The sequence below is a fragment of the Gopherus flavomarginatus genome, chromosome 2, assembly GCF_025201925.1.
Source record: "Gopherus flavomarginatus isolate rGopFla2 chromosome 2, rGopFla2.mat.asm, whole genome shotgun sequence".
NCBI lineage: Eukaryota > Metazoa > Chordata > Testudines > Testudinidae > Gopherus > Gopherus flavomarginatus.
The window spans coordinates 264,215,945-264,243,632 of record NC_066618.1 but is presented as its reverse complement, the minus strand read 5'-3'; the positions used below and the strand labels follow the sequence as shown (position 1 = coordinate 264,243,632).

Sequence of the window (27,688 nt, the reverse complement as noted above, 5' to 3'; positions counted from 1 at the left end):
ATGGAAGGTGAAATCCTGGCTCCACTGAAACAGCAAAACTCCCATTGATTTCACTGGAGACAGAATTTCACTCAAAGGGCCCTGTCCTGCAACCTTTATCCACACCAGTCATCTTACTCATGTGCACTGTCCCACTGAAAACAATGGGACCACCTCCAGTAGTAAGGGACTATTCTGAGCTGCAAACTTGGGCCCTAATACCAAAAAAATCTAAAGAAAACGTGGCATTTCTATATATACAAACAGACCATTAAAGCATGAAAAAAATTATGGCATGTGGAAAATGCATTATTGTCCTGTTTTAAGTGAAAACCTCATCTGAAGGATTTGCATGTTAATATTCAAAAGTTGCTTTTTCTGCAAGATCATACTTCTCTACAATCTTTAACATTGGATTTTTAGAAAAATGAGCTTTAGAACATGCTGTGCTTGTATATTTAGAGCTTTGTTGTGCCTCCTCACTGTGGGTGACTGGAACACCACTCCAGCAGAAGCTCTGGGAAGCATCCTTTCTGAAGTGGAGCTGCACCTCCTGCACCGTTCCTGTACAGAATGCACAAAGGCTGCATCTTTTTGAGGAGAACAGTCCTCAGTGAAAAAGTTAGGCAGGGTTATATCTCTGCCACTTCTCTGCCTCATCTCTTTGCACTGGTGCTGACACAAATCTCTCCCACTCCTGCTATCCCTTAGCTCAGCCCTGTGTAGTGATATCAGAGATTTTTGAACTACTCTATTCTGTTTTCTCAGCACAGCCCTGGGTGGGCATCATTTTGCCACCATTAGCTGAAAATAGAGGGGGAAATTAGGTAGGATTAACTAAATTGGCAGGGAAATAGAGTGGCAACAGCAGACCATAATACTGAGGTTAAAAAACTGACAACTGGAATGTGCTCATGTGAACTGAAATTTGGGGGTGGTTCTGACCCGGCACCAGATGCCTTGCAGAGGAAGAGGAAGTTCTGTCCTCCCCAGCACAGCCGGGCCTAGCAGGGTAAGAGCCATGACCGTGTCTTCCGCAGTCCTGCTCCCAATCCACAGTGATTTACCTCTCTGCCAGCTGCGTAGGGCACCGGAAACATACTGCTGGGAGGGCTGCATGACTGCTTTTGTGGCTTCCCTTTGCTTACTAGTCAGAAAGTCATTTTTCTGTGGGGAAACAAAGAAATCTGCAGAGGACATAAATTCTGCGCATGCACAGTGGCGCAGAATTCCCCCAGGAGTAATTATTGTATTAGGGAATATAATTTAAGATAAATAAAAAATACTTTGTTTTAGAAAAGGTTTTGCCTGTGTGTCAATTAGTTAGAATGGAAGGCCGTATCCATGTCCTCCCAGATAGAATAGGTCTAAGCTATTCTGGGGAGTCTCTTGAAGAGAACCTGGTGAACCCAAGTAGTTCCTCTAGGGCAGGCCCACTTTTTACCTTGCAGTAATAGGTTAGTAGGTTACCTTAGGGGGTCACCAAATGAAATTAATAGGCAGCAGGTTTAAAACAAATAAAAGGAAGTTCTTCACGCAGCGCACAGTCAACTTGTGGAACTCCTTACCCGAGGAGGTTGTGAAGGCTAGGACTACAACAGCATTTAAAAGAGAACTGGATAAATTCATGGTGGTTAAGTCCATAAATGGCTACTAGCCAGGACGGGTAAGGAATGGTGTCCCTAGCCTCTGTTTGTCAGAGGATGGAGATGGATGGCAGGAGACAGATCACTTGATCATTGCCTGTTAGGTTCACTCCCTCTGGGGCACCTGGCATTGGCCACTATCGGTAGACAGGATACTGGGGGAGATGGACCTTTAGTCTGACCCGGTACGGCTGTTCTTATGTTGAAAGGAACTCTGGTAAACCCGGGAATAGGAAAATAGATGAGCTATTCTGTGGGTATCCTGGGTCTGTTTTGGGGGTAACAGTAGGTGTGCAAAAGTAAAGGCGTCTCTCCTTTCTCATTTGTGGAAGGACCAGACACAATCTTGTCTAGATGTGGAGGTTATATTAATGCTTATATTATCCCATAATGACTATTGCTCAGAAGGAAATGATGTCATCTTAACAGCACAATATTGTTGATCTTATTAGTATGAGAAGGAAGCACCTTAGTTATCAGATTTGTGCAACATAAACAAAACAGTAGTTCTTAATGCTGAGTTTATAAAAATAAGTTATTTACAAGATTCATTTTTAACTACAAAATAAATCACTATAATTCCAGAGTCCTTTTCAGATTCAGTGTAGAAACAACCATAATACAGTGCTAAGATTAGTACATCATGAGACATTTACACATTAAAGATATCCATAGATTTGTGTAACCTAATTATTCTAAAGGACACACCTGTTTAAGATGCAGTTACTTTAAAAAGAAAAAGAAATGTTAATAGGAAGACTGAAAAACGCCAGTGAAGCAAATTAAATTTTTACGTTTCAAAATAACGCAACCATCTTCCATCAATTGTTTTTACTGTTATTTAACAGCATGTTCATGTATTGGAAGAGAAAAAGATTTATTTCTTTTTCTCTTAAATTACTGCTGACCTGCTCAGTTGAGTGCTATTAGAACTTCAGTCTCCATTACTCTCTTATGAGGTTAAATACAGTGGTTATTTCTAGACCTCCCCACTATGTAGTGTAACTTTTAAGTGCAAAACAAGGGATATGTATGTGGTATTTTTACAAGGCACAGAGCATCAGTAATCTCCAGTGTAACACAAACCCATAACAGTTTCATAAACTGAAATCATTCATATAGAAATTGTAATCTTTCAAGGATTTGAACTGTTTCCAGAATCCTGATCTTTTCTAGTGTCTGAAGCTGAGTGGACAAGCATTGATATGGAGTCGCTGGTACTGCCTGGTTGTGAAACACTGGGTAGCTGTGAATTACTGACTTGTAGTGGATGAGTTTCAGTAAAATCACTTTTAGGAGATATCCTATATGTAATTAAAAACAAAAACAAAACAAAACACAATGAAACAATTTTAAGCATATAATGTTTTAGACTGAAACACAAACACATTTAGCAACAAAACGGTAATATACATTGAACTTACAACACTCCTTTTAAAAGACAATAATACAGTTCTGAATACTCTTTCCTTAGCCATTTAATAGGCTTTTGTGTTCCTGAGTCCGGATGGTCATCACTAATGTTTTTTATGTCAGCCACCCATCCAAAGAAGCTGTATGGCAGCCAGAGACATCTTGGCAAGCATTGGATAGGGAATGCTTTTCAAAGCCTTGCAGTGCTGTTGCTTTGTCTTAGAGGTCACTATTCAGCAATATAAGTAGGGTTTTACCAAATTCATAGTCCATTCTGGTGAATTTCATGGCCATAGGATTTGAAATTTGGTAAATTTCACATTTTCAGATGCTTACATTTCGCAGTGTTGTAACTATGGGGGTCCCAACCCAAAATGGGGTTGTGGGAGGTCACAAAGCTGTTACAGGGGAGTCATAGGATTGCCACCCTCACTTCTGTGCTGCCTTCAGCAACCACAAAGCTTCCTGCAGCCGCAGGAGTCTTCCAAAGGTGGAGGTGGGTCCGATCTCCCCCTTGCTGCTGGGAGCGTCCCAGCCAGGGACTCCTAGGTGAGAGTCCTGGCCGGGCTGAAAAGAGACAGGACTTGTCCTTCCTCTGCATAGTCGCTCTCGGTGGGGGATCAGACCAACCTCCACAAATCTCCTCTGGCTGCAGGAACCTCCGGGGCTACTACCCAGTCCCAGAGCTTCCTGCAGCAGGAGGAAGCATTCAGAGGTGGGTCTGATCTCCCCCCAAGAGCGGCTGTGCAGGGGAAGGACAAGTCCTGTCCCTTTTCAGCCAGGCCGGGACTCGCAGCTAGGAGCCCCTGGCTGAGGTGCTTCCAGCAGCACGGGGGAGATCAGATTTCAAGGGGAAGGGATTAGTTCATGGTCCGGAAATTGGTGCGGCCCAGAATATAAGGCACATCCTATCCCAAGATAATAGCTCTAGTACTTCAAACCTCTGCTGGAAAAAAATCCACAAACCATATATCCTCATATAGAAACACATCATCTGCATGGTCATGTGGCAAGTAGTTTATAAGAATTACTTTTTCCTTGCAGCTATTGTAAGTTATTGGACAATCTGTCTTCAAAGGAAAAGGACACAAAAATATACCATAGTATTGGTAGTATGAACATACACCAGAAAACTGAAGTCCAAAATTAGATTAAAAAAAAGAATCTTACCTTCCTTCATACATTCTTTTCACACTCTCAGATAAGCTAATCATATCAACTGTGTTGTCTGCCTTGCTGCTCTTTTCCACCTGTTCCATAGCCAGTTTAGAAGTAGATAATATTTGTAGGACATGTTCACCACCAGCATTCTCCCCCTCCTCCACTTTCTGGGTGGATGTTCCATCTGCTGCCATCTCCTTCTCAGAAGTTTCTCGAGGAGTTTTAATTTCTGTGAAGTTCTCTTGGCTTAAGTAATCAAGGTTAGTAATAGCCACTGCAGAAGTTCCATGATTTGTTGTAGCACCTGTACTAGTTCCCATAGACTTAGAAATAACCTTCAGTTTGTGTGAACTGGATTTGTAGTGCTTCTTTTTATGTTTAACTTTAGAATTGTGCTTCAAGAAAAATTCACATGATTCTTGCAACACTCTTCGGCTCTCACTGATTGGACTGCAAAACAAAAGCATATGACTAGTTCATCAAAGATCATTTAGACTCAGTGGAAGATTGCTTCTTATTCCAAAATGTGAAGGAAGTAACAAAGGGGGTGGCTCTAATGTAACAAACCTGGCTCTAATGTTAACCAATTCTGATGACTGGGAGGAAATCTGGAGGTTGTGGCTACTAGGTAATTATATATGTGGAGCAATTAAATTTACAGAAATAGAGCAAAATCCTACATGCCTCATACTTGCAAATAGTTCCAATAACTTGAATGAGATTAACCATGTGAGAAAGGAGAGCAGGATTAGCTCATGGGTAGCTATGTCACCAAATTAAGTTTTCCTAAAGCAAACTTTGTTAAAAGTGAAAAAAAAAAAAATAAAAAAAAAAATAAAAAATAAAAAAAAAAGGTAAATATGAAATGGGCAACATTTTTTAAATCACTTAGCTGAAAGTAGTATACAGCTGAACTATAAGAAAGACTTATATAGGAAATGGAAAAGTAGGAAGATGGAAAGGAAGCTATAAGCTCACCATCCTGGAATGCAGACTTAAAATAAAAGGAGCTAAAGAAAACCAAAGTAATGTGGGCTGGGCAAGTCCACAGAAATAAAGAGTTCTAAAAATACCTCCACAGTTTAGGAAGAATATAGGAAATCTAAAGAAAAATAAATCAGGGGAAAAGAAAAGGATACAATAATTACAAGGGATGAGACCTACACTTATAGTCTGCTTATACTGAAAAGGATATGGCCCATGCATCTCCTACAAAACAGAACTCTAGGTAAGTTTAAATAAAGGAATGGAATAAGGGGGACAGAAGATGACACAGTGGTCTGAAACAATAGAAGAAAAAATTAAGGTAGGACATTAGAAATAGTAAGAGAATTCGGGCAGCAGAGTAAGCTACTAAGAAAAATGGTGGAGGGACTATCACCGCAAGATACGGTTAAAGTATTAGTGAAAACGATGTAAGCAGCAGCCCTGGAAAATGAAAGGAGTCAGAGCTGATGGGCCAAGCGGTCTTCCCTAATCTAAGTGAAAGCTACAGCCATGTTAGTCAGTGTTAAAAGGAGCAAAATCCCTTTTGCTCAATTTAAAGGACCAAATCAGTAGGGAAATATGTTTTCTACCTTATTAGGGCCCAATCATGTAGTCATTGCACAGATAAAACTTGAATTGACTCCAGTGGGAATTTTACCTATGTCCAACTGCAGGATTGGGCCCTGAGAGAGTAAACAACAACATTTTTTCTATATTACCTGACATATATTTAAAGGGACACATTACAAATACATTTTTTTTAAAGCTTAACCGTACCACATACAAAGAGCTGATCTTACTCTCTCTTGCGATTTCTGTTGAAGAAACTGGCCCATTCAGAACAGGTCTTTTTACTTCCCACCCAGAATACTGGAGAGATGCCAACAATTAACGTCATCAGGTACTTCATGAGAAACAAAAATATTTCTGGTCTAGCTAATGCCTTTGCCTGGAAGATAACAAAGTTTAATAAACAAACACGCACACACAGACACATGCACACTTTGACTCTTGACAAAGTGCAGAAAATGAACAGAGATCATGTACAAGAGCATACTGAAGTACTTTCCGTTTTACACCAGCTATGCTACACTGCATTCAGACACACTATGGACTGAACTAAAACATGTACAGTCAAGTCAGATCTGGTTAATCTTTGCTTATGGAGATGTAGCTGAAGATGTGGACAGGAGGTGAGGCATAAGGGGAGAATTTTTAAAAAACTGGAAGAAAAGATTATTTGGAGGGGGGAACAGTATTATTAAGCAGTTTCTCCAGCGACACACTGCATATTTGGGAGCTTCCTCTGGATACAGAGGAGATGATGGAGTGGATGAGTTAGAGTTAATTACATGAATCAGGATCTTCAGAGAGCCTCAGGACAGTCTACAGAGGTGAAAGTAAGCCGGTGCAGTTTGGCAAAAGATGGCACACAGCCAACTGTACCAGCAGGGGGCAGCTTCCGCAGGCCAGCAATCTAAAAGGGCCCTGGGCTCCCAGCAGCAGCTGGAGCCCCTGGACCTTTAAATCACCACCAGAGCCCTGGGGCTCCAAGGCGCTGCCACAGCTACCACTACCATGGGGCTCCGGCGGTGATTTAAAGGGCCCGGGGCTCCTGGCCCCTGCTATCACAGCCGGAGCCCCGGGCCCTTTAAATTGTTGCCAGAGCCCTGGGGTAGTGTTGGCGATTTAAAGGGGTCGGTGATTTACAGGTCCTGCCCCTTCCACCTGAGGCCCTGCCCTTTCCAGTTGAGGCCCCTCAGCCTTGCTCAGGACCCTGGCCCTGTGTACCAGTAAGTCCCTTAAGTTACTTTCACTCCTGACCGTATACCAGCGTTTTCTGCTATTTATTGCAACATTAATCCACCTGAGTGCAGAACAGGGTCACAGTTGCTGAGACATTTAACTCATTAAGTGGTTATTTAACTTCCTCTCCCATGCCCTAAATGTAATTTATGTTTTCTTGATTAATTCACTTGTCTCTGTATCCTGGCCTTCAAAGCACTCGTCACTCTTTTTGTTAGTGAGGTACCCATAATTGTTGAAGCTGAAGCTTTTGATTTGAACTAATCAGGGTAAAAAGAGAAGCCACTCTGTAACAGGTTTTTGTTAGTGGAAAACAACAAATACAACACAAAGGAACAGATCCAATTGTAATATTTTTTGGTATAATATTTGATTGCATACGTTTGTTCTGTTGCTATTTACTCTCTCCAATAAAGCTAAATAATCCTTGATAATTATGTCATCAATTTCTTATTACCTGTGCTGCTATATTTAAGCATTGCAAGGCAAATTTGTTAAAGAAGGAATAGATACCTCAGCTCTGAACTTCCTTACTTTGTAGGGTTTAAGTTTAAATTGACAAGGGGCTCAATGCCTTATCCTCTAAAGACTGGATATTTTGTTACTGACTTTAACTGGGAGCAAGAATAAGAATTAAGGACTCAGTCCTATGAGGGGCTGTACTCAACTCTCATTGTCTTCAATATGAGTAGAGGGTACTCAGAAACTTGCAGAATCAGGACCTAACGTTCTAAGAATGTTGTGTTTATTTTCCTTGTTTTTATGGTAGCTCATTGCGGTATAAACATTAATGGTGGGATGCAACGCAACTGAAGTTTGTAACTTGAAATGAAAAACTAACAGTTCTCTTACTGATATTTCCTTCTTAAACATCAGCTCATAAATAGAGAGGCACAAACCCAAAATTACTTGACATGATAGAATTTTATGCATTAGAAACAAAATGTAATCCATAGAGAGTACTGCATATGTGCAGTTGGTATGCATATTAAAGTCTTTCTGAAGACAATTTTTAAATCAAGTCCAATTTTAAACCTGAACATCACAGCGATTTAAGATATATATTTTTTAAATTTCTAAAACTTAAGTCCACATTACCAAAAATCAGCTTGCACATATGTAGTCATAGTTGTGAGAAATAACGAGTGAAAAGCTCAGTATTTTGTACTTGTACAATTTAAGAAAAGACAAAACTGATTTTAATCAAATGTGGCTCTGACCAAAATGTTCTAATTCGAATGGCTAAAATTAGTTGCTTAAATCCATATGTCAAGGCAGCCTCATTTTCAGAAATGCTGAGTAACTTTAGGCACCTAAATTAGAAAATTTGGGGCAGTAGTTTTTAGGAATAGCTGCCTATTATGTAGAAAGCTTCCACCATGAACAATTTTTTTTTATAGTTAAGTTCAAATAACTTCAAAATTTAAAATTTAAACTCATTACTCAAAAAAGATTTTAAATGCTAAGTGCCTCCAACCTGATTAGCTGGAGATTTCAACATAACCAATATTGGTTGTCAGTTTATTTAAATGTTAACTGGTCTATGAATTTTATATTCTGTATATTTCATTGGCTTTCTTAACCTACAGTCTACCCACTAAATGTTGTTACAAATATCATAATGCATCTCAGTGCCTTTTTTATGTTAACCTTACAATATGAACTATACAAAACATTACTCCTTACCTGGTAAGGACAGGGAATATGGTACTGATCACAATGGTCAAAGACCCAAGTGGTCTCCCAGATTCTCCTATACATCTGTTCATAAACATAACATCCAAGAAGTGCCACCAGTGGTACCAGGTATAAGCCACTAAAGACTCCAATTCGAATCATAAATTTCTTTAGCTTTTCTTGGTTTCTGCCATCATGCTGTATGACTTGCCGCACATGGTTTAAAGAAATAATTCCAGCTAAAAGGAGAGAGAGACCAACAAAAACACAAAAGCACAAAGGCAAAAGGACAAAATATCGAGATGCATCCAGGTCATAGAGACCAACAAAGCAAACTCCACTGATATTGTCCCCTTCAACTTTGTTCATTGCAAGAAGCATAATGGTGAGAAAACCAGGTATGCCCCATGCAACTGCATGAAACCACATTGCCTTTTGTTCAATGGCTTCACAGCTCCATTTTCTTCCTGCTGCTAGGAACCAAGTGATCGTAAGAATCACCCACCATATCGTTCCTGCCATAGTGAAAAAATACAAAACCATAAAAAGGACAGTGCAGGCTTTGTTTTGAGAGCCAAGAACAACTGTTTCACCAATTTCTAACTTTTCATCTGCCTTGTTACAAGCAGTTCTATTTCCCAGCAAAAAGCCAAAGAAGTACATCAGAGACACTATACTGTAACAGACTGAATAATATATGATTGGCCTCTCTGGGTATCTGAACCTTTTAACATCAATCAGAAAAGTTAAGAATGTGAACAGAGTCGCACAAAGGCAAAAAATTGAAACTATTCCAATGAAACTTTTGGCAACATCCAGCTCATAATTTTTTAAGTACATATTGGGACATGGGGGTGCACACTGATCAATTCCCAAAAACTTGTAGCTTTGTCCATTGGAGGTCTGCAGATGCCGTGGACACCAAAATCCATAGTCCCTTCGAGCCTGCCCTGGGGTCTTCTGTGTTCCATGGACCTTTGTGGTTACAGCAGCAGTGACAGGAGCAGTTTCATCACAATCCTCCAGTCTACACAGATTAAGAAAAGTGCATGAACATTAATACTCTTCCACTATCAAGTGTTCCCTTATTTTACTGCTATTCTTCCTAAGTGTGAAAAAAACTGTTTCCAAGTAATATATTTTTATACATGATTCAAAACTTAGCTTAGGAGAACAAAATCAGGTGGCACTTAGAAAAACTTTTAGCAGAGTCAAATAAAATTTTTAATGTTAAGTTTAGAAGAACAGTTGAACACAAGCTAACTATTCTTTACAAAATCTTGGTTTTGTATTCAGTTGGTTATGAATAGGGCCGCCCCTGGAATTGTGCCGTCCCAAGCATGTGCTTGGTTTGCTGGTGCCTAGAGCTGGTTCTGGTTATGAAACACTTCAGATTCTTAAATTAAAAAAAAACATTTTTCAGTTGTTTCTTTACTGGTCTTATTCCACATCAAAATTGTTTAGATATATATGTAAACTCATGAAAAACACCCATCATAGATTTTTATATCTGGTTGACAAATTATTGATTGAGATTCACAAGCTCCAATCTGAATATAGGAGTAGAATACTGAACATCTGGGATATACAGATGGAAATATTATTGCTTTTATTGGACCAGCCCAATGTTTAACTGCTGACAATAGTGGTTTGATTGTATTTCAAATCACATGCTCTCATAAAGCTCTCTTCCCATGATACCCAGTGGCTCCACACTTCTTCCTGCTCTTGTTCTCAGCTCTGTAAGGCCCCTTCCTGTGCTAATTAATTTGAAATCGAGAGATCAAGACTATGAGATCAAAGAAGGGATAAACAATTTAGGCTAGTGGGAATTTAGAACATTCTGTAGAAGTCCCACAATAACAGCAGTGTAAATCCATTCAAAAAGGAAGACTCATTATTAGAAATGGAGAGAGAACCTTTTTAACATTAACTCTGCCTTCACTAATGGATTTGCTTGGTTTTATATCAGTTAACACTTTACCTCGGGGAAAAATATTTACAGAAGCAGTCAAATCGTGAGGACTATCTGTCATAGAACTTATAAGGACTTTGATATTCATAATACATTACTGGAAATTACCTAACTGAAAGAAACAGGAAAAATAAAAGGAGAGCCAGTATAAAAGTTGAACACAATTGTAACTATTTTTTCCTCTAACTTTAAAAAAAGTTAATTTAAATATAGCTTGTGATATTTAGAATTTGATTGGACAAAATAACAATCTGTTTTATAATGACTATTTCTCCATTAGCAAATGATGGACTTATCTTTTGGCTAGATTATGCAATCTTTACTCAAGTAGGAACACACATTCAGAATGGGTCTACTCATGTGTGCCACTACTCACCAATGAGTCTGAGTCCACAATTTATCCATGAGAATGAGATTAGATTAAGGGTGCCTCTGTAAAAATGGCATGGCAGAGTTCCATGATAATGATTTCTCAGTGATTTCCATAACCAATGTGCTCAGTTTAAAAGTAGAAATGTTTTTTTCCCCTAAATGCCAGATGGACAAGCTCAACTTGGGCTCTTTGTTTCATCACCACCATTAATAAAGGTTCTTTTAGACAAATTAGCTTGGCCTGAGAATTAGAATCATAGATTATTAGGGTTGGAAGGGACCTCAGGAAATCATCTAGTCCAACCCCCTGCTCAAAGCAGGACCAATCCCCAAATCCCCCCCTCAAGAATTGAACTCACAACCCTGGGTTTAGCAGGCCAATGCTCAAACAACTGAGCTCTCCCTCTCCCATAGAGACTGAGTCTATTTTAACCATACAGCAGGCACCAGTACAAGCTTATCTCACCAACATACCAACTTGCTTTATCCTTGTTCTGGTGGAGTCATCTCTAAGGAGACAGGAGTGTCTATCTTAAGGTTCTCATTAGTGTCTGTCTTTCTTAACACTCTCTAGGCTCATTTAGTCTTTGGCCTTTCTGAGGCTGCCAACAACTGTGCCAGTTACTGCTGACTCCAAGGGTACTTTTTGTGCTATGGACTGTGTGTTAAGAACTGGACAGAATGTGTTAAGAACCACCTCACTTCACATATCAGCAGTAGAAAGTGTTAACTTTAAGTCACTATTGTCAGTAATAGAATAATTTAGAGATGCAATGGTTCCTGGAAAAAACTGAATATTTGATTTTAAAATATAATTTAGAAAATATACTGAATCTCTGAATAAGATTCTAAGATGGCTAATTCTACAGAACAATTCTCAGAGAGGTTTGCAGCTCTGCAGAGAGGCAGAGGTGAGAGTGTGAAATGCTGCAGAGCCTGAATATCCCATGGGCCTCCATACCATGTTTCCATGCTATTGCTCAACCTGTCCCCTGCCCTTGGGTCCATACTATCACAGACTCTATTCCCTGTGGCTATGCACAGTAAAGAGGTGACTTATCATAGTCTACAAGTGCCTAAATAGGGAAGAGATTTCTGATAGTAGATGGCCCCTTAATCTAGTAGAAAAAGGCATAACGAGCCAATGACTGGAAACTGAATCTAGATAATTCAGACTTAGAAATAAAATATGCACCTTATTTAACAGTAAGAGTAATTAACCATTGGAACATCTTACCTAAGGATGTGGTGCATTCTCAATCACTTGAAGTCTTAAATCAAAACTAGATACCTTTCAAAAACAAATTCTATAGTTGTCAACAGAAATTACTGGGTGAGGTTCAATTTCCTGTATTATGCAGGAGTTCAGACTAAATGATAATAATGATTCCTTCAGGCCCTAAAATCTATGAATTTATGATTCTCTCTCTGGGGGCTAAAAGAAACAAAGATAAGATTTTTGTGAAATACTGAATATTGGCATGCAGCATAGATAAAGTAATGGGAGGTTTAATTTGTTCAGCTAAGTGGTTAAAATTAAAATAAAAGCCTTCTGGTACTTAATGATGTATAGACAGAGTGATTTATATTTCATAGTACTGTATGGTTACTCTTTGGGGGCTGTAATACTTTGGTCTAATTTCGGTTGTTGGGTTTAGTGTGTGTATGTGTGTGCTGGTGGTGTTGATGACCTGGGATATAAGGAGGTTAAGCTTGGGGAGTTCTGCATCACTGCCTGTGTGCAGAATTTATGTCCCCTGCAGATTTCTTTGCTTCCCTGCAGCAAAGTTATTTTCTAACAGGGAAGCAAAAGGAAGCTGCAAGAGTGGTCACATACCCCTCTCCAGCAGAGCAGGTGCGTTGTTTCAGGCACCCAGAGCAGCTGGCTAAGAGGTAAATCACTGCAGGGAGTGGGGCTGGGTACTCCCCAGTCAGTGACTCCTACCCTGCACTGGGCCCAATTGCTAATGCCAGCTGGGCTGGGGGAGGATGGGACAACTTCTTCCCCTGCAAGGAGCAGCCAGAGCCGGGTCAAACTCACCTCCAAAAACATCCCCCGGCTGCAGAAAACTCCTTACACATACCCTATTTCCTGCCACATTGCTTCTCAGCTGTGTGGGTAGAGGTCACTATATGGGAGCTACGTCCACTGCCCACAACTTGTGCATCTAGCCCGCCCCCCATACACAGACCCCTGTCGAGCCTCACCCCCCCCGGCATCCAAATCTCCACCCTTCCCAGCTGTGTGGGTAGAGGTCACTATATGGGAGCTATGTCCACTGCCCACAACTTGTGCATCTAGCCCGCCCCCCATACACAGACCCCTGTCGAGCCTCACCCCCCGGCATCCAAATCCCCACCCTTCCAAGCCTTACCTCCTGCATCCAGATCCCCACCCCTGCTCCCAGACCACCCCTCGCTGAGCCCTCCCCACTCAAACCACCATCCTCCTGCAGCTGGACCACCCATCACAGAGATCCCCACACTCAAACTCCCATTCCACCAAGCCCCACCCCCCAGCACCCAGACCCCCGCACTGAGGCCCCTACACCTGACCCCCCTGCTGAGTCCCATCCCCTCCCCCACCCAGACACCCCCTGCTAAACTTCAACCACCTTCACCTGGACCCCTCTGCAGAGTTCCATTACTTCTGAACTTGGAAACCCACCCCTCCAGCCAACAAGCCCCTGTGCATCCAATCCCCCCACACCTGGACTCCCCCAGAGCTGCCCGCACAAACTGCCCCACACAGAACCCTCTCAACCCACACTTGGATTCCCCCCACACTAAGCCCCTCCACGTTTGGATTGGCCAGGCTGAACCTGCCTGCCCCATACCTGGTGCGTCTGGCAAGGAGAGGCAGGGCCCTGTGGTGTTTCTGGGGCAGAACTGGCCCTTGCGTTGTGCCAGGGTCAGGTGCTGCCTCCTGCTGAGTCTGTGTCCTGGGGGAGGGGCTGCAGGGTGATCTTCCACCTCCATGCAACCAGTGGCCTGTGCTCCCCACTGCCATGTTGCAGCCTCCATATTTATTTATTGACAAATGCAATTTGCAGAATTTTATCAAATTTTAAAATATTGTGTGCAGAATTTTTTATTTTTTTTGGTGCAGAATTCCCTCAGGAGTAAGTAGGTCACACTGGATGATATGGTGGTCCCTGTTGACCTTAAACTCTATAACTCTTCATAAAACCTCTGCGAAGTAGGTAAGTACTATTATCCCATTTTACAGATAAGGAAGCAGACAGAAATATATGTTTTATGCATGGTGTACTGAGACAAAATCACTAACAGGAAATTCAGAAGATCAATTTAATAAAGTTTGAAGAGAAATTTCTCTCTTGCTCAGGTAACCTCTCAGGGTCCCCACTGATGTGTGGACTACTCTGAAGCAGATATTAACACATTCTCTGTCTTAGACTTTCAGTTCAGCTGTGGGTCAAGTCTGGAGTGTTTGAATATGTCACCTTCATTGCCTGTCAGATTAAAAGGTACTACACCTGTTACATTCCAGTTCCTCCGGCCAGGTGATCCCAAAAGTGTCTAACAACTGTTTACAGTCGGAGTACACTCTCTCACAAAGTCTTCGACAAGGGTGAATCACATGAATTTGCTTCACGCAGGCAGGCACAAATGCTTTACACAGAAATGTGTGGACATCTGGAGAACAGTTGAGATTCACAAGAGGAAGAAAAGGCTTTAAAAAAAAAAAAGAATGATTTTGATTAGAAATTTTTAAAAGAAACAGATCAGCAAATTTAAAAACCATGGACTTAACAGAGACACTGGTTTTATGGATTTGTAACACACCTTACAGCAGAGGTAGTCAAATATTTTTTGTGAAGGTCCAAATTTCTTGGTCAAGGTATAGTCAAGGTCCGGACTCCAGTGGGAAGGGCTCCAGCCTGGCAGAGCTCCATTTAGGGATGGCGGATGGTGGGCCACACCCCCACCTCGAGTTATGTGTCAGCCCTGGCTGCCTGCTGTAGCTCCCGCTGTCAGCCCTGGGCACTGGCCAGGGCTCCATTTAGGGAGGGTGGGGGGGCCCCCCTCAGTTACATGTCTGTCCTGGGCACCTTCTGGGGCAGTGGGAGCCCTGGCCACCCAGGGTGACACGAAACCGGTGGGGGGGGGGCAGGTGCAGCCCCTGGCCTCCCTAAATGGCACCCCCTTTGACCAGGGGCACACAAAGCATGGTTGCCACAGTTGGGCTAAACTACAGGCAAGACTGAACTGCAGTTGTGCCTTCTGGCCACTTGAGCACGCTGTGGCCCCTATGGAGCAGGCAGTCGGGTGCCTTCACTCCTGCTTCTTAGTCACAGGCGGTGGTGGCCAAATTATGGTGGAAGTGGCAGCAGCAAGGTGAGTGTTGGTGCAGGCTCCTCCACCTTACCCTGCAGCCCCAGCTGTCCCAAGCTCAAGTTCACAGCCAGTCACTTTTCTACCCACACTACCCCCCCCCGCACTAACTGTCCGTGGCCCCCCCAGAGTTGCACAGTCCAGTTAAAAGCCTTTGGCAGTCTGGATTTGGCCTGCAGTCCACCTATTGACTACTCCTGCCCTACAGCCTGCTAACCCTTAATTGTCCACTTCATTTTAAGTGGTCTCCTACAGAATGTGTGAACCTCTTGTGTTTAACAATCTGTCCTACCTTGTATTTTAGCTCAGACACGCTGGTTACTTTTTCCAGACCTGAAAAAGAGCTATGTGTAGCTTGAAAGCTTATCCCTTCCGCCAACAGAAGTTGGCCTAATAAAATATATTACCTCACCTACTTGGTCTCTCTCATATCCTGGAACCAACACGGCTACAGCAATACTGCAAATAATTTTAATCACTAATGTTCACATTATACTTTCATGTGGTTTTGAAAAGATATTATGAAAAAAGACTTCTTGTTTGACAGTTATAAAAAAGGATTGTAACTTGTGATCTGAATGACTGGAACAAAGGACTTTGGAATTCTATTAACATTGCTAACCGTAACTCTACTCTGGTATCTTAGCCCAGTGGCAACCTCTCTAATTCAATTTCCCCATCTGTGAAATTAGGATAGTACTATACCCCTGCAAGTATTTTCTAAGACTAAGATTTTCAAAAATGGGTGCCCAAAGTTAGGATCCTAATTTCATAGGTAGGCACCTAAATAAGTGGCCTGATTTTAAGAACTGCTGACAACCTAGCAGCTCCCATTTACTTAAAAATCTTAGCCATGATATATCACATCATGGGATCTGAATGTCTGAGAATTGTTATGATTAATGTAATTAAGTAACATTATTGATTTTCTATATAATATATTCCAAAACTCAAAACCAGGCCAGCGTTCCTCTGTCAAAGCATTCTGAGTTTATATCTTCACTACATAAAGTAAGACATTGAATTACTGGTAACCACTTTTACCTAGCAACTACTAGCATAAAATTAAATACAACTTTAGTAATAGCTTAATGCACTATTTCAGGCAGATGGGCCTACTAGATGAAAAAATAACTTGTTATTTATGTATCAGAGGGCAGCCGTGTTAGTCTGGATCTGTAAAAGCAGCAAAGAATCCTGTGGCACCTTATAGACTAACAGACGTTTTGGAGCATGAGCTTTCGTGGGTGAATACCCACTTCCTCAGATGCATGTAATGGAAATATCCAGGGGCAGGGATATATATGTGTGCTAGCAAGCAAGTCAGGACCAGACTTCAAAGAGAAACTGCTGAGCTTCAGTTCATCTGCAAATTTGACACCATCAGCTCAGGATTGAACAAAGACTGTGAATGGCTTGCCAATTACAGAACCAGTTTCTCCTCTCTTGGTTTTCACACCTCAACTGCTAGAACAGGGCCTCATCCTCCCTGATTGAACTGACCTCGTTATCTCTAGCTTGCTTGCTAGCACACATATATATCCCTGCCCCTGGATATTTCCATTACATGCATCTGAGGAAGTGGGTATTCACCCACGAAAGCTCATGCTCCAAAACGTCTGTTAGTCTATAAGGTGCCACAGGATTCTTTGCTGCTTGTTATTTATGTTATACCAAATTGATTACTAGGTAAAAACATGGTTTAACTTAGACTGCAGTCACATCCACTAGTTACTGCTAATTTTGAGGGTCTATTTGCCATTATATTGACAATATATACCAAGTAACAAACCTAAACTAGGACAGCTACTTGATTAAATACATCTGTTTTTGTGTTACTGTAAAAAAACAAACACACACCCTCCAGCATTCAGGTAATATTTGTATTAAGTTATGTCTCCAACTAGTAGTCAAATATATATGGCAGGAAAGTTGAAATAATATATGACCCTTATGAAAATCTGTAGATAAAACGGATGAATATGAGGAGTTCTCACAGTGGAGCAGAATGTATGGTATAAGCAAAAGTGGACAGAAAGGAAAAATTGTTACCTAGCTATTTCTTTCCAATTAATGGATATGTCCCCCAATCCTTATTGTACCTTCTGGCAGCTAGAAACAATTCTAAAGCTGTCAGTCAGTGATTAGGATAGGGAGAAGTTAATTTTTGACTCTGCAATGGAAACTTTAACATCACAAGCTGCTTTTCAAACCAAGATGCTTTAACATTCAACAGTAAAGATCCCCTGAGGGAGAATGGGATTGGTGGACATGCTATTTAAGAGAAAATAAATTGACAAATAAACACATTTTTTTCCTCACAAAACTATATGTCCAACAATCTTCATGGTACATAAGTAATAAAATTTAGAGGTGTGTTTGGGATGGGGAAGATAAAACAAAGTAAGAACAACAGAGAAGCCCCTCATTAAAAATAAAAAATGTTAATTTGGCACTACGCCATGGAACAGTCTGGCTGTGTGTTTCATCTGCAGATTCCATTACAGAAAGTAATGCTTTATGAAAGTATGTGCACTTGACCAGCTGTCTTTGCAATTGTCTTCTGTTGGAACTCTAAGACTTGAGCACTTTCTGCTGAGGAGGCAGGCACAACTCTAGTATAATGTGCAGCAGGCAAAAAAACCCAGAATATCCAATAGCTTGGTGGAATGCTGGAAACCCAGACTCAAGTCGCTGCTCCAGATCAGTGTCTCCCACCTCCTAGGTGAGTATCCTAATCACCAGGCTATTGGATTTTCCAGAGTTTTTCTTAATTTTGTCAAAAACTTCAAAAGGTCTTGATTTTGTCCCAATACAAGGGACAGAGAAAAATCATTTCTCATCCAGCTCCAGCTGGGCTCCAGGCTCCGGGGCAGAGCCAGAAATGAGGTTCAGGGTGCGGGAGGGGTTCCAGGCAGGGGTAGGGGGTTGGAGTCAGGAGGGGGTGAGGGCTCCAGCTGGGGGTATGGCCAGGGATGAGGAGTTTGGAGTGCATGAGGGGCCTCCGGGCTCGGACTGAGGGGTTGGGGTGCGGGCTCCGGGAGGGAGTTAGGGTGCGGGAGGGGGGTTCTGACCTGGGGCAGGGAGTTGGAGTGCAGGAGAGGATAGAAACATAGAATCATAGGACTGGAAGTGACCTTGAGAGGTCATCTAGTCCAATCCCCTGAACTTATGGCAGGATGTGGGGTGTAGGCTCTGGAAGGGCGGTGCTTACCTTGGGCAGCTCCTGGAAGCAGCTGCCATGTCTGGCTCCTAGGTGGAGTGCTAGCTACCTGTGCCTGCAGGCACCGCCCCCATAGGCTGCGGTTCCCAGCCAATGGGAGCTGCGGAGCTGGCACTCAGGGCAGGGGCAGAGTGCAGAGTCCCCGTGGTCACCCCTGCACCTAGAAGCTGGACATGCCAGCCACTTCTGGGAGCCACACAGAGCCAGGGCAGGCAGGGAGCCTGCCTTAGCCCCACTGCGCTGCCAACCAGCTTTTTAGTGGCCCGGTCAGCAGTGCTGACCAGAGCTGTCAAGGTCCCTTTTTGACTGGGTGTTTCAGTTTAAAACCAGACACCTCGCAACCTTAAAGTGCCACCATTTTAATCGCACTCTATTCCAAGGGCTCCCTGCAACCCTCTGACTCCTTCCCTCCTGCCACAGAGAGTCTGTCATCTCCCCATCCCAGAGATTGCGTGCATCTCCATAACCCTCCTCCCCATACCAGGGTCCTTCATTCTCCACCCTGTCAGGGGCTCTAAGTGCCCTCCCATTTCACCCCCGCAACATGCCAGAGGCTGTTTGCATGTCCCTATCAGGGCCTGTAATGTGAGCAGTTTGACTCAGTGGTCAGAGCCTCAAGGAGAGTCAGGGTCATGGTCAGGAGTCATGCCAAGAGTCAAATGGAAGTCAGTAACTGGAGTTAGGGAAAGGAAGCAGGAACAAGAAATAAGGCAAGGTAGCAGGAACCAGGCAAGGAGAAAGCAACTTGGTGTCAGGGATCTGGTCAGCAGTAGGCCTAGTAACTACTTGCTCAGACAAGGAGCATAGCAGGAACAGGAATCTTTATGCTAAGAGGTATCCAATCAGCAGTCTGCTGCTAGTCAGTCAATCCCACTGAATCAACAGGTGCAGCCCATTTTCAGGTATTCAGCTACAGTTTGCTTACCTGCCCTTGCAGCATGGTGGTGCAGAGGATATGGTTCTTGGCTTGGTACACCCATAGGCCTGGGCTTGAGACCTATGGCATATGACAGTCCTCCATTTGCTCGTATGCTACATGCCAGGGCGTCACTATAGTCCCCTCCCATGCCATTCCTTGCACCCCATAGGAGGGGTTCCATGTGGGCCTCCATTTCAGGGTCCATTATTTCTTCCTTGCCATGCCAGGGGTTCTGTAGGAGTCCTCATTCCCTTCTTGTATTCTTATTTCAACCAGTTCTTTAAATCTTAGCCTTAGTCATTCTCAATAGATCAGTCATGGCTATTTTTAGTAAAAGTCATGGACAGATCACAGGCAATAAACAAAAATTCATGGCCCATGACCTGTCCATGACTTTTACTAAAAATACCCCTAAGTTTTAGCTGCTTGGGGGCAGGGGTGGGGAGCCTTAGGGTACCACTGCTTCGGGACAGCTGCTCCAGGATCACCCCTAAGACTGCTGCTGCAACTGCAGAAGTCATGGAGGTCCCAGAAAGTCACGGAATATGGGTTTATGGAAAACAGATTCTATCAAACTAACCCAGTATCTTTTTTTCACGCAATTACAAGTTTGGTTGATAAAGGTAACAGTGCTGATGTAATCTCTCTAACATAAAATTTTTCCTATCCACCCACACAGCTAAAGTTCTTGCCCAGCCATCATCTCATATCTTGGTTACCACAGTAGTTTCTCTGGTCCTGACAAATGCAATCTGGCCCCACTGAGATCCATTCAGAATACTGTTGCAAAGATGATTCTCCTATGCATAGCTTTGACCATGTCTTGAATCCTCACTTTGCATCAGTCCACTGGCTCCCTCTTCTCTATCGCATCAAACAAACTATTTTTGTTAATCTTCAAAGCCCTTCACAGCATATTCCCACCCTACCTTCATCTCTCATTCAGTACAGAAAGGTTGACTCTTGTCTTCAATCAATCCATCATGTCAACCTCCTTCCCCCACTTAATAAATTTTCAAACAAGCACCTCCCCCCATGATGTGTCTCACACCTGGAGAAGCTAGCTGCGGCAGTATCAGCAGTGGCACAGGCTAGCCATCCTGAGTACATGCCAAGGATCTCAAATGGGCATGTAATCGAGTTGACTGGCTCATCCTGCAGCTCATGCAGCTGTGGCTATATTCTATTTTTAATGCACTCGCTCAATGAGAGCTAGTATGTTTACTTGTGTTGCCCTGGATTTGTGGGGTACTTGTACCCCAGGATTTGATCAAGCTAACTGCAACCATATTATATGTATTCAGCCACCAGGAATTAATAAATAGAACACCACATAGTTAAGGGCTAAACTGAAAGCAGGCTTTTAGAAGCAAGGTCAAAACTAACTGGCAGTTTCTGCTAATCAGAATGGGAGGAGGGGAAAGAAAAGTTAACAATAGACTGAAAACCTTGGTGGATGAAAATCTTGGATTTGTGCACCTTTGATATAGAAATTTATGATGTTAGGAATGTTTGTTGATAAGTAGTTCATTGAAAGTTAGGAAAAGTGCTGATTGAGTAGGGGTCACTATGACCTATGAATTTTGTAGAAGTTAGTTATACAAGACTAGCTAATGCAGCGTACCTTAGAGCAGTCCTCTGAAGCCATCTTAAGAGATGTCTTTCCTGATGCCTTTTCTCCCCAGCAGGTGAGCAACTGGCCCTTGTGAACCTATTAATTACTCAATACTGTTCCGGATTTTAGGTAAATATTTGGGATGTTCTAAACCTATTTTTTAATGTCTATGTGTGTTTAAATCTAATAAACTGCAGTATTAGGATATGTCTACACTACGGGATTATTACGATTTTACATAAACCAGTTTTATAAAACAGATTGTATAAAGTCGAGTGCACGCGGCCACACTAAGCACATTAATTCGGTGGTGTGCGTCCATGGTCCGAGGCTAGCGTCCATTTCCGGAGCATTGCACTGTGGGTAGCTATTCCGTAGCTATCCCATAGTTCCCGCAGTCTCCCCCGCCCCTTAGAATTCTGAGTTGAAAGCCCAGTGGCTGAGGGGCAAAAATCATTGTCGCGGGTGGTTCTGGGTAAATGTCGTCAGTTATTCCTTCCTCCGGGAAAGCAACGGCAGACAATCATTTCGCGCCCTTTTTCCCTGGACTGCCCTGGCAGATGCCATAGCACAGCAACCATAGAGCCCGTTCAGCGTTTTTTTTGTTTTTTTGTTTTTTACAGTCACCGTATGTGTACTGGATGCCGCGGACAGAGGCGATACTCCAGCGCTACACAGCAGCATTCATTTGCTTTTGCATGACAGCAGAGACGGTTATCAGTCATTCTGTACCGTCTGCTGCCAGTGTAAATTGGCAATGAGATGACGGTTATCTGTCCTACTGTAATGTCTGCTGCTATCATGGGTGCCCCTGGCTGAGATCGGCCGGGGGCGCAACGGTAAAACTGGGAATGACTCCCCGAGTCAATCCCTCCTTTATGGTTTCTAAAAATAGTGTCAGTCCTGCCTAGAATATAGGGCAAGTGTACTAGAGAACCAGTGTATCAGAGAGCAGAGCTGCTCCGTCTCAGATCCCGCAGAAATGATGAGCTACATGCCATTCACGGGGGGTGCCTCTGCAACAACCCCACCCATTGCTTCCCTCCTCCCCCAACCTTCCTGGGCTACCGTGGCAGTGTCCCCCTTCATTTGTGTCATGAAGTTATAAAGAATGCAGGAATAAGAAACAATGACTTGTTAGTGAGATAAAATGAGGGGGAGGGAGCCTCCTGGTGCTATGACAGTCCAGGCAGGACATTAAGCGGTACGGGGGAGAGGAGCCCAGCATGCCGCTGCTATGATAGTCCAGACAGGACAGAATCTTTTCTTTACACAGGAAAGGGAGGGGGCTGATGGAGCTCAGCCCCCAGTTGCTATGATGAGGATGGTTACCAGCAGTTTTGTACCATCTACTGGGAATGACCGAGAATCATTCCTATTTTCACCCAAGTGCCCCCCGGCCAGCCTCACCTGAAGCCAGCCAGGAGCACTCACGGGTTGATAATGTGGACGGCTGCCAGTCCTACTGCACCGTCTGCCACCGGGCAGGGGAGAGGAGTGGATACTGCTCTTCACTGCTGCAGCATCGCGTCTACCAGCAGCATTCAGCAGACATAGGGTGACACTGAAAGAAGTCAAGAAACAATCTCTTTCCCTTTTCTTTCACGTGTGTGTGTGTGTGGGAGTAAATTGACAATCTATTCCCTGAACTACGCCGGGCAATGTGTTTGAACCTACAGGCATTGGGAGCTCAGCCAAGAATGCAAATACTTTTCGGAGACAGCTGGGGACTGTGGGATAGCTGGAGTCCTCAGTACCCCCTCCTTCCCTCCATGAGCGTCCATTTGAGTCTCTGGCTTCCTGTTACGCTTGTCACGCAGCACTGTGTAGCCTGTAATTTTTTTTTTCCAAACGCTTTGGCATTTCGTCTTCTGTAACGGATCTTTGATAGAACAGATTTGTTTCCCCATACAGTGATCAGAACCAGTATCTCCCGTACGGTCCATGCTGGAGCTCTTTTTGGATTTGGGACTGCACTGCCACCCGTGCTGATCAGAGCTCCACGCTGGGCAAACAGGAAATCAAAATCAAAATTTCGCAGGGCTTTTCCTGTTTACCTGGCCACTGCATCTGAGTTCAGATTGCTGTCCAGAGCGGTTACAGTGGTGCACTGTGGGATACTGCCCAGAGGCCAATACTGTCAATTTGCGGCCACACTAACCCTAATCCGATATGGTAATACCGATTTTAGCACTACTCCTCTCGTTGGGGAGGAGTACAGAAACCGATTTAAAGAACCCTTTATATCGATATAAAGGGCCTCGTAGTGTGGATGGGTACAGCGTTAAATCAGTTTAACGCTGCTAAAATCGGTTTAAACACGTAGTGTAGACCAGGCCTTAGATAGAGACGCTTACTTGCATTAATCCTTTATCAGACAGAATTGCTGTGTTCCCATTGATTTATTTCAGACACCGCCTGGAGCGAAACAGTTAAGTTACTACTGCTGTGGGTTCTGAAAAGCTCTGGGTAGCAGTTGAGCTGGGAATCACACCCCCAGCTCAAAGTGTAGACATACCCATTGTTTCCTTGTATTTTCCTGTTGGTCTGGCTGTATCCCTCTGTTGTTTCTGGTCTTATACTTAGATTGTAAGTTCTTTGGGGCAGGGACTGTCTTTGCTTGCTGTCCATATAGCGCCTAGCACAATGGTCTGTAAGGCATCTGAGTTGGTACAGCACAGCTTTTTGATTAAAAATTAGAATGATACAAATTATCATGGCACATTAAATGGATTAAAAACTGTCTGACAGGTCTCAAAATGTAAAATATATGCTCTAGTTCAAACAAGAGTTAATTCAGGGAAGTGCTATGGCTTGTGTTAAATAGGAGGTCAGACAGCATTACTATAGCAGTCCCTTTTGGTCCTGTAACCTATGACTAGGGTTGCCAACTTTCTAACTGCACAAAACGGAACACTCCTTTCCCACCCCTTCCCCAAGGTCTCGCCCCTTTTCACTCCATCCCCCCTCCCTCCGTTGCTCGCTCTCCCCCACTCTCACTCACTTTCACCGGGCTGTGGCAGGGGTTTGGGGTGCAGGAGGGGGGTGAGGACTCCAGCTAGAGGTGCAGGCTCTGGATTGGGGCCAGGGATGAGGGGTTTGGGGTGCAGGTGTGGGCTCCAGGTGGGGCAACAAATAAGGGGTTCCGGGCTGGGGGTTGGAGTGTAGAGGGTGGGGGTGAGGACTCTGGCCGGGGGTGCAGGCTCTAGAGTAGGGCTGGGAATGAGGGATTTGGGATGCAGGAGGGGGCTCAGGGCTAGGTCAAGGTGTTGGGGGGGTGGGTTCTGGGACAGTTTGAATGCAGGAGGGGACTCTGGCTGGGGCAGGGGGTTGGGGTGAGGGACGGGATTCAGGGTCCCGGCCCTGCTTTCTGCAGCTCCCAGGAAGTGGCTGCTAGGTTCCAGCAGCCCCATGGTGCATGGGCGGCCAGGAAGACTCCGCATGCTGCCGCCTGGATCCCTTTTTGACCAGGTATTCCAGTTGAAAACCAGATGTCTGGCAACCCTACCTATGACTCTATCATTACCGTAACTATGAGCGTTAACAATTCCATTCAAATCCCCATCTTTCATTAGTCAGAATTCCAACCAGAATGGGGCAAAGCACCTGGGAAAAGATTTTCAAAGCCACAAAGGACAGTTAGATGCTTAACTCCTATTGAAGGCCAATAGGAGCTGGCCACTTAACTGCCTTGTGCCTCTGAAAACAGACACACATGCACGAAGGCAGGTTGATTTGCTTTAAACTTCTCTAGACTTTGGCCTGTTGCAGTTATTTTACACATAGTAGTAAGAGTAGGAGCTTTAAAATAATTTAATTGTTGTAAAGATGCCCTCCCTATTATACTTCTTCCAAGTATAATTTTTTTTATAAACTGTCAAAGTTTAGAAACAGTATAAATATGAAACAATCATTTTAATCTTAATAAAAGTAGCTGTTGTGAAACAAACTGAAGCACAGTGATTTAAAATCTCAGCTTTCCCAAATGGCTTACAAAAACAAAAACAAACCCCACCACACTGCATTTTGAGGTCTGAACCTAAATTATAGATGTCACTATCTGTAATTTACAATTCAAAACAATCATAACAGAATGCTTCTATTCTAAGCACTACAGATCTGAAATCTTTGTGCAAAACTTTCAGTTATATATATAGTTCTCTCCATGTAGCTTATACAGAGCATAAATGTGAGACAAAAATAAAAATACACTGTAGATCTTCAAATAACTTTATTTTATACCTCAAATATATACATTTTAAGGCTCAAAGGAATCACTATGATCATCTAATCTGACCTCCTGCATAACACAGCCCATAGGATTTCCCTGAATTAATTCCTGCCTCAAGTCCAATGGCTATGATTGAACTAGAGCACATCTTTTAGAAAAACATCCAATCACCATTCAGAAATTTCCAGTGACCCATTACAACCTTATAAATTGTTTCAATGGGAGGGCAAACCTCAACTAGCTGATGATAAAACTAAGTCAGGGTTCAGGTGCTATGTCCTGCTTCATATATTTGTATTTATATCCATACTATAACAAATGGATATAGCTGGTAGAGCTCTATGCTTTTTGCAAATACAAAACAACATAAAACAACAATGTATAAAAACAAAACAAAACAAAACCACTCTGGCACACCAGGTCAGAGTGCCACCTATGTTCGACCAGGCCAAATCTCAGTCAGTAGCACCATGACCTGATGCAAAGGGTTGTAGCACAACTCACTCAAATTTGGCCTAGCTGCCCCATGCTTATCATGACGGAGGGGTGGCCAGGCCAAACCTGTGTAGTACTGCAGCCCCATATGCCAGGTCACAAGGCCCAGAGTGGGGCGCCAGGCCCAGCTCCACAGAACAGGAGCCATGTGGGATGAGCATAGAATGGGCTTGGTCTTGAGAGTAAGCTAGCTCTCCAGCCCGGCCTCCCACCCCCTGGGGACAGGACTCAACCTCACCTCCCCCCACCCCAGGCGACAAAACTAAATAATACTCAAATATGAAACTGCAGAACTATTAACTGCTTAAATCACACTCTGTATCAAATGACTGGAGCAGGCCAGCACAACATGTGGCCCGCGGATCGTGGGCTCACTGTGCAGCCCCCGGGGGTGTGTGAGTAAGCAAGCAGCGGGTGAGAAAGGGGGAGTGAGGAGGCAAGCAGGCAGGCAGGTGAGCTGGCATTGGGGGAGGGGGCCTGAGGAACAGAGTGGGTGGGCAGTGGCAGGGGTGGGGGGCAGGTGAGCCGGCAGCTGGCCTCAGCTTACCACCGCTCCGCCTCCTCCCCTGAACACTCCGCCTCGCTTCTCCCCCTCCCCTTTCCTCTCCCCCAGCCCCGCTTCGCACAAATCAGCTGTTCGCGTGGGAAGCCTGGGAGGGCAGAGAAGCGGTGCAGAGCTCAGGCCCAGGGAGGTGGAGATGGAGCCGAGGTGAGCTGGGGTGGGGGGGAGGCGCCCGCCACAGCAGGTAACCCTGGGGGGGAGGGGGAGGTGCAGGGGAACTGCTTTCCACCCCAGCTCACCTCCGTTCTGCCTCCCTGGGGCGGTCAGAGGGAAGGGCACAGGGGGGTTAAATGGGGGCAAGGGTCCCGGGGGGGGCATCAGGAAGGAGGGGGAGGGTTGAGGGGGGCAGGCAGGGGTTCCAGGGGTGTCAGGGGACAGGGTGGTTAGATGGGGCAGGAGTCCCAGGGGGACCATCAGGAATGAGAGGAGGGGTTGGATGGGGTAGCAGGGGGCAGTCAGGTGACAGGGAAGGGGGGTGGATGGGGCATCCCTGGGGGGCATCAAGGAACGCAGAGGTTTGGATGGGGCAGGAGTCCCAGGGGGTGGGGTGGGCCACAACCCCCTTACAGGGTGAGGAGGGAACCTGTTAAGGTTTTGGCAGCTCCTCACTGGCTGGGGGGTGGGAGGCTGAGGAGGCAAGAGGGCGGGCAGTGGCCGGGGTGTGTGTGAGAGCCGGGGGGGGGGTCTGAGAAGGTGAGCGGGGGGACAGGAGAGCCGGGGGAGTGGGAATCTGAGGAGGCGAGCTACAAGTCAGTGGCTGACCTGTTCTACTGATCTGGTCTGGCTCCCATCCCCTCTCCAAGGGTTGCAGCTGTCTGGAGGTGCTGCTTTCTTCAGTCACATCTCATTCATTCAACAGGGCAATTGATTACAAAGTGGGGGGAAGATCTTATTCTACTTCTAGCAAAAAGATATTTTTCTTTTACCTTAATTATACTACCTTAAGGGCTCGCTATAAAATATTACCAGGGTTCAATACCACTGTTTTGGCGGGGCGGAGCTGGAGAAGGAGGGTTTGTTTTTGCGGGGTGGGTGGCGCTTGGGAGGGGGATTGTTTCCGGGGACTGGGTGGCGCTGGGGTTGGGTTGTTTTTGCAAGGTGGGCATTGCTGGGGGGGGGTGTTTCAGGGGGGCTGGGCGGCACTGGGGGAGGGGGTTCGGCGGGGCCGAGGAGGGGGGGGTCGGCCCTCAGCTGTTTTCTTTGGAGTAATATGACCCTCACTGCTTTACAAGTTGTGCAGGCCTGGACTGGAGATTAGCTAATACATCAAT

At 44.3% G+C, this 27,688-nt stretch overlaps 1 protein-coding gene across 3 annotated transcripts in view; it reads right to left on the bottom strand.

Moving 5' to 3' along the window:
- Positions 1–1,817: 1,817 nt before the first annotated feature.
- The window catches only part of FZD6 (frizzled class receptor 6), a 42,838-nt gene continuing 16,967 nt past the window's right edge, over positions 1,818–27,688 (bottom strand). For all 3 annotated transcript variants that reach the window (XM_050940877.1, XM_050940876.1, XM_050940878.1), the window contains exons 3-7: positions 14,514–14,710; positions 8,679–9,696; positions 5,987–6,135; positions 4,209–4,649; positions 1,818–2,929 (exon numbers count right to left, since the gene is read on the bottom strand). In XM_050940877.1, the coding sequence (XP_050796834.1) occupies positions 2,761–2,929; positions 4,209–4,649; positions 5,987–6,135; positions 8,679–9,696; positions 14,514–14,710 (1,974 nt within the window). In that variant the 3' untranslated portion in view covers positions 1,818–2,760. The remainder of the gene's footprint in view (positions 2,930–4,208; positions 4,650–5,986; positions 6,136–8,678; positions 9,697–14,513; positions 14,711–27,688) is intronic.